The sequence below is a fragment of the Oxyura jamaicensis genome, chromosome 3, assembly GCF_011077185.1.
Source record: "Oxyura jamaicensis isolate SHBP4307 breed ruddy duck chromosome 3, BPBGC_Ojam_1.0, whole genome shotgun sequence".
In the NCBI taxonomy this organism is placed as follows: Eukaryota; Metazoa; Chordata; class Aves; order Anseriformes; family Anatidae; genus Oxyura; species Oxyura jamaicensis.
The window spans coordinates 24,579,858-24,593,019 of record NC_048895.1 but is presented as its reverse complement, the minus strand read 5'-3'; the positions used below and the strand labels follow the sequence as shown (position 1 = coordinate 24,593,019).

Below are 13,162 nucleotides of genomic sequence, written 5' to 3'. Positions count from 1 at the left end.
GCCATTCCAACTCAATGGCTGTGAGAATATACCGAGCATAAGAAATTTAGTTTAGGGGCTTCATGTTCTTTTCTTGCTAATAATAATGATTAGAGGCAAAGTGAACATTTGGTACACTTTTATTTTTGTTTCAGGTACCACTCGCTCTGAACTGGCCCTTCTAGTTTTTCTTCATCTCTTTCTCAGTCTTGGGGATGCTTCACCTAAATCTTAAAAAGGTAAGTGCAGACATACACAGAGGTAGAAGAAGCCAAAGTAAATGGCATAGGATGGATTAATAAAAAACGGAGGGGAAAAAAGCAACAAATTATCAAATAATGAATCTGTATGCAGCTACTAAGTGTAACATACTGGGCTTCTCAGATTTTAAATAGTACAAAGACTACTACACAACTTATCAACTGGCAAAGCTAAAGCTATATATCTTCCATAATAATGGAAGATGCACTGAGGCTACTAGTGGAAGATTTGGTCCTTCAGAACAGAATTCCCACTTTACTCCAGACTTCTTTTGGGAATAGTAAATTTATTTTTGCTTGCAACTGCTTCTCTCCAACTTTCTGCAAAGGAGATAAAGAGATCACGGTGCAGGCTGTCACCAGTTTCATTAACCAAATGAGTAACATGTAAGTGACACAGAGCTGAGCTGCAGATTGAAGATGATAAAGGTAAGCTAGCATAACCAAGTCTTCCTGGAGTGCACTATGTGTAGGAGTAGTTAGTTACAAATGCTCTTGCTTGTATTCCCTGTAAGGTCTGACTTTGCTCAACTGTTAAAGAAGGGAGAATTTTCCAATGGCAGCACCAAGAATTATTTATCTTATATATGCACAGCAAAGGTAGGTATGGCAAGGTTGTAGGCTACTTCAGTGGAGTCTCTCTGGTTACAAGACTTTGCCTCCACATTTAGCCTTTAGCATCCCTCCTTATATACCCCACAACAGGGAGACATTTGTCAGAATCTTCACAATCTTCATCAAGCTGGTCACTGGTATTCAAACAGCACACGAATTAACTTAAGGTTCAGCTCTCATCTTTAAGGCCAGTTCATGCTAGTGGAAGCCAAGCATATAGCTCTGGATCAAAAGGAGCTCCCAACAGTTTGAGTTAAAGTTAACAAAGATAAGGAATCATACTGAATTTGAGACAGTTGTACTAGATAGAACATCAGTATTTTTCATATGACTTATGAATGTGGCTATTGGTGTCAACAGAAGCCTGGTAATATCTCAGTATTACAGCAGAAGAACCACATCACGCATAAAAGAAGTGCTAATACAAACATAAGGGAAAATAATTACGCAGATGCATTTCAAAAGTCATTATTTGGAACCAAGCTGGAAGTTAGAAAAAAGCCAGCAGGAGTCGATGTATGTATCTGGAGGACTCCTACCAGTTATTTACAAGTATTATCCATTAGCATATTGCTATTTTCTTCTAGATGGAGTTTCTAGCTGTTACCAGATATATCCTACTTGTGAATATGAATTCAGGCAGCAAACAATACTCTAACTCTGAAACTTAAGGCAGGATAAACACACTGCAACCTAAACAATTCTGTACCTTTCATTCCCTCACCTGCACAGAAACACTGATAGTTCTTCAAGACACAAGAGCCTATCCCACTTACTGTAAGATCATTAAAAATGTTTTGGCCTAATCTCATCAAGTTAAAGACAGAACCGATAATCCATTTAACTTAAATACAGGCTTTTATGAGCTGATAATCCATTTAACTTAAATACAGATTTCTGTGTTTGTTTTTAATCTTGCTTTAGTATAAGTCACTTACCATAAAAAAACTCAGTGAGACTGCTTAACTGGAATGATAAAGTCCTGAAGGAATTTTAGAAAACTCAAAAGTCACCTAAGAACTAAAACACTAGCTGCTTTTCTGTTTAGAAATTACTGAACTGTTTTTATGCACGGACTCCTGAAATAAAAGCACAAACCAGTTCTGTAGGACATAAAATGGAACCCTAATGGAGTACATGAATTTAACCATAACTTATGGAGAAGGCTGGAATCAATTTGGGGGATGGGAAGTAAAGTACACATACTCATGAATATTTTTCATGGAAGACATCCAAGAGGCACCAACTAGCAACTCAACTAAATCAGGCCATTTTATGATTTGCTCTTCACTGAAATTAATTATATTCTCATGCAGTCTTCATGCACTCATAAGAAAGTAAAATTAATGATGCATTCAGCAGTTATCCGAGGGCAGAAATGAAACTATGTCACTGACCTGGAGGAGAAACTTTCAAGGGACAGAAGTGGAAGCAGTTATATAGCCTGAAAGGCATAAAGTTAATACTAATCCAATAAATTGTTCTTAAAATAAGTTTTGCAAATATTCCTGAAATAAATGAGACATTGGAAGGCTGAAGGTTAATGATATTACCTAGGGTAGTGTAAGAGAAACATGACATCATTATTTGTTTATTTTTAACCTTGACATGGGAAAAAAATAATCATTTGTCTGAAAAGCATATTAAAAAAGAATTTATACCACTATTGATAACAGAATATGAAAAATTACATCAGAGATGGAGAAAATGAGAGCTGTATTTTTAACCCACTTCGAGTATCTGCACATGCGAGAAAGAAAAGCTGGATTAAAAGAAGCACAGAAATGTCAGTTTATTGAGATGTTTGTTTTTACGGAGTGTTTATATACTAAGAATCCTTGAAAATCAAAGTATATACATAAAAATAATTCAAAGCATATGAAAGCTTTTGAATTAAGATGTTTAGCATCTTAAAACTGGATTTATATTTTAGCACAACTGTTTAGTGCTCTTGGAAAAAAAACTTCAGATGCTATAGATAGCAGTAGTATACATAAAACTAAACTTATTTTGCCTGAATGAAGAACGAGTTAAACCTTCCAGCAATAACAAAGTCTGATGCAGTACTCATTAGAAATCAGCAATGCTCATGTCTGTTTTCCTTTATCATCTCTTGCTGATTTATATTCTGGAATGCCACCTCTTCATAAGCAAACATCTGTCAATGCATTGCATTCACAGCTGTAAGAGAAACTAAACAGGAGACATACATTCCCTTATTCAACAGTAATCAGTATTTCATTCATCCATTAATATAGACAATAAATGGGATGGTTGATAGAAGTTATGAACATTATGTTTTATAGGTCTGATCTCTTTATAGTCTGACAGCAACGCTATGACTGTCATCTTGGGCTGCAGCCTGCACAAATACACTAACAGACTATTAAAGTTCTTCAGTAAACAGAACTCATAAATAAGCATATTATAATATTGAGCACATTAGATTATATTATAAACATGGAGTTATAATATGAAAGATCATAAACAGGTAAGGAGATTGGAAGAAATTAGTTTATATTTCTTTTCAGTTGAAAATTAAACACTTTTTTCCTAAGAAATAGGATACTTTAACATTTCTGCTCATTTCTTACCAACTTAGGTTTAGTATACTTGCTTTCCACTGTTCCTTCTTATTTAGCCATTAGAAGACCAGATTTTAATTTCTGGTCTCAAAAAACAAGCAAAAAAATAAGCCTATATATTTACACACAGCATGCCATCTCTAAAATATACCACACTGATGACCATCCATCTTAAAAAAAAAAAAAAAAGAGATACTGTATCTAAACCAGGTAATTTAGAAATACAACCTTGCAAACAAAGCTAGGGCAGGATTTCATGAGCTATGTTATTCTTGCAAAAACACACCACAATAACGTAACAGATGCAAAGGTCTTAATGTCAAGCTTCTTATCTACTTGTCAAACTCCTCCTCATTCCACAATTTACAGAATTTCCACTGCTCTGCTCATGGGAACTACGAATTCCACAATTCATTTGGCATCATCCATGAGACTAACAGGATACTAGCATACAAATCTACTGTCCTCTTAGTGTCTACCAGATATTCTGCTATATGCAAGTTATCCATCTTCTACCTTGCTCCAAGGAAAATTTCTAAGCCATTTCAAAGTAACTTTCTCTGATCCAACTAAGAACACGTTCCAAAATAAACAGCTTATCAACAGCAAACGTCCTCCAAGCAGATGCTGCTGCATAGTAAATATCTTCCATATCCAAAATCAACATTTCCAGCAGGAAACCTATTAAGTTGAAGTAGACAAACATTAGCTACTTCTAGGATAGTGCTTTAAAAACTTAAATAGTTATGATGCTTGCAAGAGCAGCCTGCACGATCAGCTCTCAAGGAAATTAATTCTAACCCTGGACCTCAAAGATATGTCTTCTCTAGATAAATGGGTTATTCAGGAATTGAAGTGACTGTAAAAGGACAACTTATTACAACTCAAGCATACCTCACAGAATTTCTGCAACAATGCAGATGGCAAGAAGTCCTGCAGCTGTAACTGAACAGGAGGCCCAGTCCAATTGCTTTGAACGAAGAGCTGCAAACTGCCCACACCAAGTAGAAACATCAGCCTCTGCCTGCAATATAGATAAGAAAAACAATTAACAATAGATCATTTTTTTAATTAGGACTACAAAATCTGATTAATTTCCATACTAATTCAAACTCTCAGCCTTAAAAATACCCCCCTTAGAGTAGGAAAATATTAGTATAGCATTCAAAAATGCTCTTGGGAAACTGAAAGGTTTGGAAATATGCTTACGATGGTTGTAAGAAATGACAAACATTTTGGAAACAGAGTTAGATCATATGTTTTAAACTTTAAGGTTGTGTCTAACTATCAGATACAAGTGGGAGATTAGCATAGGACGAAGATTATCATCCCTGTTTGCCAACCAGACAGTTGTATTTTCTTATTATTTAAGCCTCAACATTTTCAAAGAAAAGTTGCTGCATTAGCATATATTCCAAAACAGCTTATTTATTGTGGCTTTACCACAGCTGTTTAATTTCACTCCCTGTGAGAACAAAACAGTTAAACAAGTGTCATAAAGTTCAGAAGTATCACCTCAGAGCTGGTTCAGATAATTCGGCAGCAAGTGTTATCTCATTCAAACATGCTTTTTCATTGCAATCTCAGTATTTTATTTAAAGATGGAATTACAAGACTTTGTTGCCTTCCTGGAACTGTGTATAAAATTTTCTTATTTATGATATTATACTCAAACACCCTTATGACGCTATTTCTTTATGCGCCTACAGTAAGAAATAACCTATGCGGCCTGCAGAAAGCAGAGCAAAATCCCTCATTTTAACGGCTGATTTAACAGGTGTAGACTTTTAGGAAACCTACACAAATTTTTGGTTTGTTTTAGGATTCTTTTGGGATTTGCAACCTTATTGGGTCATAATCAGTCATATGCCAACACGGGCCCTGTTACATACCACATATATAACATGCCTCCTACCTGCAGTAGGTAATGTTCCAACTGTACTAGTCTAATATAAAAGAATTGGTGTGTCAAGGAACTGAACTGAGATGGAAAAAACTTGTCATCCTTTTGCTACGAAACATGGACTTAAAGCTGTAAGAGTCCTCCAAATGGAAACAAAGGGATGAAGTATTATACTACTCCAAAAAACAGTCAAATAGAAAAGCCACACACAAGCAGCTGGTGGGCAAGAATGTGACAGAAGATGTAGAACAATGGTGGGGAATGCATGATTAGGAAAAAAAAAGAAACTAAAGAAACTCAGAGCCTTCTGGAGTGTTAGAGAGCAAGGACTGGTATAAAGAGATTTTGTCGTACAAATTTTATAGTCCAACATTTTATAGTTGTCATTATTCAGGTGGTAAATATCTGCCAGCAAATAGCATTTGAATGTGTATCTCAGCTTACCACGAAATTTCCAATCAACTCAAAAACAAAGCAGTGACAATTACTGCACACTAAATTATTAACATAAGGCACAAAACAATCACACATGCACTATTTATTCTGTTATAAATTATGCCTCAAAGCTCCTAAAAGGAAAGATAACATACAGAATAATCAATTGCTGCATTGCAATTCAACAGCTCACAGTCTTTCAGAGACTCATTTTCATTATTTTAATATTTACTCTATTTTTTATTAATCCTACAACCAAAAATATGTATTTTTAAGAACATTACTGACATCTTCCTATGGAAGGCAAAGTTTCTTGATGTCTAGATGCAATTGTATCCATGCAAAAGAAAGGGCTCTGCAAATTATATGCAATTCTGTTACTTTGGCTGTGATACTCTTTCCACTGCCTGATTTGTCATCATCAGTTGTTTTTTCTTGTTTTCATTTTCAGACTAGTGACCAACCTCCAGTCCCCTTTAACAATCATTCTGTATCAGAATGCTACTTCTAAGCTCTAATCCATGCAAATAAGACTAGTGTCCCTCACCAGCCACTTAATTTTTTCCAAGATTTTTTTCCATTCTGTCTCTGACTGCCCTTTACACTTAGAATGCAGAACTGCAAGTGCTTACCTCCCAGATGCTCCCTGAAACCTGCTCTTCTGTGCTGCCTGAGAAGCAAGAGAGGGACTGCTGCCAGTGTTCCACCTATTATGTGACCTATATAGTCTCATTCCGTTCTTCTAATTTCCTTAGATGGAGAGCCATACCCCTTCATCATGCTCACACTTTCTCTATGTTTTTTTTTTTTTATAAACACTTTACACCAACTCAAGCAGGACTGTGATCCGTGATGTAAAATCAGATGCTTATATACATTCCACTGTAATATTCATATTGCTTTACTTCTATTTTTTCAAACTCGGAAATAAAGCATTGATATTTGAAAAAAATAATAATGGATTTGCATGTAACACTACATTTTTCAAATAAATGAGTGAGAAAATACCAATAGCTAGACTATGCTTTAGATACAATTAGGTTACGGATTGTGGCTTTTTTTTTTTTTAAATGTGAAGACAAATTACAGAAAAGTCAAAACAAAATTAGAGATGCTCAGTTATTTTTTCAACTTAAATACATCAAAGCAGGTTGCAGAAACAGCAAGAATTTCTTCACTTTTATTTTTTAACATGCATAGCACACTAGTTAACAAACCGTAAGTGTTCTGAAGTATCAGAAATACATGTTGGGAAATCAAACCAAGCTTTATTGCAAGGACTTGTTTTGGAAAGTTTGATATTCGTTAATATCTTGAATAAGGTAGTATCACTAAATGCATGGACAAGTCAAACAAGTGCTCATGATCTTTTCCTTCTTCCTTTAGGTTTTATAATCAAACGTTATAAGAGACTTTCAAGCTCTTTTGAAACTCTCCTAAAATATTCTTTTTGTTGTGTCCTGCAAACTATTTTCTTCCGGTCTCTAGAAGGAAACTACCTTAGGCAAAAATACACCTCCTTCACAGAGAGGTCATGACAAAACCAATGAGATGCTCCCCTTCCACTTGGTTAGCATTTATACACTGTAACTTCTTCCTCCACAATTCTGCTGCCTTAGAATACAGGAATGAAGCTATGTTTTCTGTAGGAGATAATTGATAGCCTTTGAATTGAGTAGCTATAGAAGGAGGAAAAACAAACAAACAACCCCCAACAACTTATATTTTGTAGGTTTATTGCAAAATATACTTGGAGACTTCACTTTTAATCCATGAAGGTTAAAAGTACCATACCAAAATAAGTCTGGAGGCAGGGGAAGGACGGAAGCAGTTAAAATAGTAGAAAAAATTGCAGCAAGATTTAAAATACTGTTAAATATCTTCCTTACAGTACCACAGATTTGGAAGTAGAAAAGTTGACAGGCTACATCCAAAGAAATTATAATCTAGCTACAAGTTTGAGCTGTTTTGCCCTCAGGCTGCTCCCTTTTAGCTTCACAAAAAGAACTCCTTAAGAGTTCTTTTAACACTAATATAAAACCATACTTTGCACTGTGTTTACATTGTGTTAAGAGAATAAGGTTAGCATTATCCAACTTTCTGTTCCTGAATTCAACTCACAGAGGTTTTTAATTTCTAGAATTATAGTTCTCAGTTCAACAAAAAAGCATATATTTGAAGTAAGACCCCACTAGTAAGAAGTCTACTGAAAATCAGAAGAAAACCAGTGTCTTACTGATTTTTCTGAGCTAGAACTTAGAAGCTGCTGTGCTTCCTTTGAATCATTCAATAGGAAAATAAATAAATGAGACGACAACAACACACATTTTCACCATAGGCATTTAAAGGTCATGTGCAAAAGTTGCATTAATTCTTTCCAAAAGTAATTGGGAAAAGTAGTACAGGGCCTGCAGGTTGAAAAAATAACTATGCAATGGATTTTACCTTGGAAAGTCTTTGGAGATGGCAAACACCATACAGATTTAAGTGCTATAAGCAGTGCCTTCCTAAAATAGGAGGCTATCTGCCTTTTTGTGTAAGTTTTTCTATCAACAGAAAGTAACAACTTTTTTTAACACTATTATCATGCAAAGCTTCTCATATTACTAGGGGAGCTTGAAAAATTCACTTGGCTGCTACAAACAGCAAATGTTTCCAGCATACACTGACACATTTTGAGAAGTACACCTTTTAATTCTGAACAAAAACCCAGCACATCACTTTGGGCACAAAATTGACTACTTCCGAAAGGTTAAATATTGCAGGGGCTTCTACCAGTGCCTACAGTTGAAGAGGGGACAAAGAAATCTTTAAGACCAAAGTACTGGAACACAAGCACCTGAGGTACAAATTGTTTTGCTGTCTGCAGTAGGAAAACAACACCTTTCTGTAAATAGAATAGAGTAGAATAGAATACAATTTCTGTAAATAGAATATAGGCCACTAAAAACTCACAGGAGGAGTAGGAAAAGAAAACATCACCATGACAGCATATGTATGTATAAATATGCTGAATGCAAGATAGAGTATGATTAGAGTATGATTACTGAATGCAAGATAGAGTCTGACTTTCTTCAAGCAACCAAACAGTTCACAATGGCTATTTCATTTGTGAACAGGAACAAATTTCAATTGGCAATTAAGATTAGGATTGGGCTAACAGTTTTCAGCATGTTTCAAACCCCAACAGATCTTTCTTTAATTGATGCATAATTCAGAATAAAATATTCCAAGACAGAAGTTAACAATATTGAAAACTTTCTCCTGACTACGTCATAGTCTATACTCCATGTAGTATTTCACAACAACAGCACAAAGAAAAAAATGGAAAAGAACACCTAGAGACAAAATGCACAGAAACAATCTCCATACGCTCCAGAACAGAAAACAGAAGCGCATGAGATATCACACCATCAGATAATCTTCTGACAAGCCACTATCAGTGTCACTAACAAATCTCAGTATTTTAGAGGTGCCAACTACTTTCTCCCTGGCATTTTAGCAAAAACTTGTTTTCATGCCTCTCATACTAAAGCACATGCATTTGTATTCAGCCATGCTTCTCAGCAATACATTACCTTCCTCTTACTTCCTTTTTACCTTTATGTTCTCTCACCTCTTGCTAAAACCTGTTCCTGCACTTATCTTTAAATTCTATGTAGTTTTCTGCTTCTACTATCCATAATGCGATGGATTCACTCTAACTGTACTGCCTAGGCTAATTCTTGCTGTTAATGAGTCTGACTTCAGTGTTTATAATTTTCCAAGTGAATAATGAACAGGCTAAAATTCATCTTAGAGAGTCTTACAAAGAAAATAACTTATTGATGAATACCAGCCATGAATAACACATTACTTAGTTTATATTAAAATAATGAGACAGACTCATAAATACGGACATTACTTTTACAGTAACTTTACATGGTACTCCAAGTATTTACATTAATGTAACACAATGTTTCAGAGAAAACTGTTAATAAACTGTTTGAAGATGGCAAGATGAATTTACATTTCTTGGTTTCTTTGTACCAGCAGCTTCAGAGGTAGTCACTGTAAATAAAGCCAGTGTTCTCAACAACCCCTCATATTATAATGCTATCCAGTGAAAGAAACAATGATAATGAACAAATGCCCCGGGGAAGTGGGAGGAACAACTCGAGAAATCAATTTTCTGTTTTTCTCTCGGATCAAGTACTTTGGAAGCCCTATGATACATTTTACAAAACAAATAATGCCTTTTGTAAAATCAAACATTGCCTCTGTTAATCTTCCATATAATAAATAATCATTTCCACCTTTCCACGTTATCAGCCTCTGTGGAACAGTCCAGGTATGTCAGGATCTGCTTCTCCAAGTAACTTTCAATGTTCTCCTCTGCCACAGAGGGTGTACTGAAAATATTCTGGATAGCTGAATTTGAAAATATTGCCTCATATTTCCCATCAAAAATCAACTGCAACAGTGATCCACTTTCTGTAAATAAAAGAAAAAAAAAAGAAATCAGTGTTAAATTTGAAACAATTTCATCTTACAAGAGCTATTCCAACCAAAATATACACGTCTCCCCTTTTAAGTGATGAATCATCATTTAAGTTGCCAGAAAACTACAGCTGCACTGAAACTGAAGAAGAGCAGTAACAGGGGTCACCTTAATCCAAAGTGAATTTTACAGAACTTGTATTAAGGTTACAATGAAATACAAACTGCAAGATGAATGTCAAGCATGAAACTTGCACAGGAGGGTTTTCTTCTTCCAAAACCTTTTATATTAGCGTGTGATAGTAAAAACCTATAGGTGAGACAATTTCAAAGGCTTAAGGATTCTTTCAGGGAAACTACAACAAATAACAATGGTTCAATACTTATAGAGTTCCATGAATACCCACAGATAACCATGAAGTACACAGCCCTTCCTTTAAATGCTTAGAATATTCAAAAGAATGGACAATATGTTTTTATCTTCAGAAAAGAACTATCTTCCTGTAAGTTTACTACCTCAATGAGAAGTCTGCACAGAGTCATTCTTAAGAGTAACTACTGACATGTATATGGATCCACAAATGTTTCTCTGCTTAATCCTTTCAAAGCAAAAAGAATTCATGAAGTGCTATACATTTAAGTCCTAAAAAGCTTCAAACTCATTAAGTGTTCTTGACCCAGGCTTTGTTCACAGAAGCTATCTTCCCCTCTTTCATCAAGCGTGCTATATTGCAACCAATCCAGCAGCTGTCTGCTAGAACAGTTTCATCACGTTAACACCTTCTATTCTTTAGAGAAATTGCAGAGCTACAGCTGCACACAGAAGCTAACCGAACACCAACCCCCAGTAAACCAAGTATTCTCAGTCTCGGGCACAACCGAAGGGTGAGCACAGAAATCACCTTCAACAGCAGCGATGGGTAACTTGGTAGGAATGGTGATGGACACACATTCATTCCTAATCTCTACGGACCAGGCCGCTGACCACAATTTACTTTTGTTCTTTGCAACAATGACCAGCCACCTGATATAAATACATCTTTTTTTCATAGTAAATGATTTAAAAACATTTTAAGCTGTCCCTGCAAGGGCATATGCAAAAAAAAAATACTAATGGTTCTGGGGCCTTGCTGAAATCACACCCGCACAGAGAACATAAATAACAAGAAACTTTATCCCATCAGTGCTCTGGGGGAGAATTTCTTTCACAAAGCGACAACTTATTTATATTTTGTTACAGCCATCCAGACAGGTGGCACTTTGTTTTGTAGAATAACCCATGGCCCTGAGGACACTAATGAAGAATACTGAGGTTTTTCTTTCTAGTAACAGCGTAACATAACTGTAAGCACATAAAATCTGCTCTTGGTTCTCTATTTATTTTCTTATATGACACCACACAAATTCAAGGTCAGTCTTTAACTTTTTAGTTTCAGGGCCCACTGAAGCGGTGACTAAAAATCATCACAACCCCCACCATTTTCTACCCCTACGGCAAGACAGTTTTCTTCAATACCACTCTCCACATCTCATCATAGCACACTACTTAAAAAATAAATAAATAAAATAAAACATAAATGTACACCATTCATTAAAAAGCCATGGAAGACCTGCCAGATGTCAGTCACACCACCTAACATTGTTAGACAGCACAAGGGCTAGGGCTAAATAAGAATTAATACAAGGAAATAGAGCTGAGTAGATCAGCTCTTTTCCAAAATTCCGCACATGCTTGGGGTACAGATAAAGGAGTCTTTATCTCCACGTTTTATTCGCTTTACTACAGCAGGGAGCTTCTCGCCGCTGCCACGCGCGGGCAGGCAGGTGCCTCACTCGCTCGCTCCAGTCGTGAAGGAGCCGGAGCCAGCCCCGGGGCGAAGCCTGAGGAGCAGCGGTGCCCCCAGCAGCAGGGTGCCCCCGGGAGCGGCGGTGCCCCCACAGCCCAGCCCAGTGCCCGCCCTAGGAGACCCCAGGGAGCCGCGTCCGGGACCCCCACGGCAAGGAAGGCACCGCTTCCCCCTCACCGCCGCTCCGCTCCCCGCTCACCTGCCGCCGAGACGTCGCCCTGCTTCCACTCCAAGGACTCGGCGGCGCTGAGGAAGCCCCTCAGCAGGGCGCGCTCGAGGGCCAGCATGGTCCCGCCGCCGCCGCCCTCCTCGCAACCCATGCCCTCCTCTCAGCCCATGTGCGGGCAGCGGCAGCAGGGAGCCGCCATCACGGCCCCGTCGAGCACGCTGGGAGGAGGCGGCGCAGCGCAGGCGCGGCGGCGGCCCCAGAGGCGGCAGCAGCTGCAGTAGCAGCGGTGGGGGGGAGGTAGAGCCGTGGCCGTTACCTGCGGCCCCGCGTTGCTCGTTATTGGGGAGAGGGTCTCCCTCCAGAGCTCGGTTCTCGTCCTGAGCTTTGTACCCCTGGGGTTGTTTTGTCAGCTGCGCAAGGGGGAAAAACGGGCGTCACGGTCGGGCAGCTGTGAGAGAGGGCACTGGACACAATGTGTAGGCAGGCAGGGGTTACCCAGGTATGGCCTACATATACCTGCCTAGAGTGGGCTCGGAGCCTTAAATCTGGGTAGCTGGGAAGGGTGTGTGGTGCTGTATTGCCTCCTGTCCTGCCTGGACCTGTGGTTACTTCAGCACCTGTCCAGATCCTGAGGGAATGTAATTCTGTCCATCACATCTGAGCTCTTCCTTTTCATACAGAGGAGGAGGAGGACAGGCCATACCTTCGTGGGCATTCAAATTGGAGTGAAACGGTGGAAATGTTCGCTCAGAGTGGTTAACAAAACTTGGTGAGAGCAAGTCAGAGAGTAGGAGTAAATCCTTGCTAGGAGTAATCCAGCTAGGAGTAAATCCTTGGTGCAGGAAGATGGCTTCTGAGGGTGTCTTCACTGCAAAGGTTGAAATTAATTT

The 13,162-nt window shown here is 38.0% G+C and overlaps 1 protein-coding gene across 2 annotated transcripts in view; it reads right to left on the bottom strand.

Annotated features, from left to right (window-relative positions):
• Positions 1–12,510, bottom strand: part of TTC27 (tetratricopeptide repeat domain 27) — a 109,774-nt gene extending 97,264 nt beyond the window's left edge. Inside the window, exons 1-3 of one of the 2 annotated variants that reach the window (XM_035321922.1) lie at positions 12,303–12,510; positions 10,073–10,250; positions 4,334–4,463 (exon numbers count right to left, since the gene is read on the bottom strand). In XM_035321922.1, the coding sequence (XP_035177813.1) occupies positions 4,334–4,463; positions 10,073–10,250; positions 12,303–12,423 (429 nt within the window). In that variant the 5' untranslated portion in view covers positions 12,424–12,510. The remainder of the gene's footprint in view (positions 1–4,333; positions 4,464–10,072; positions 10,251–12,302) is intronic. The other variant, XM_035321921.1, reaches the window with a different exon arrangement.
• Between the last annotated feature and the right edge of the window lie 652 nt (positions 12,511–13,162).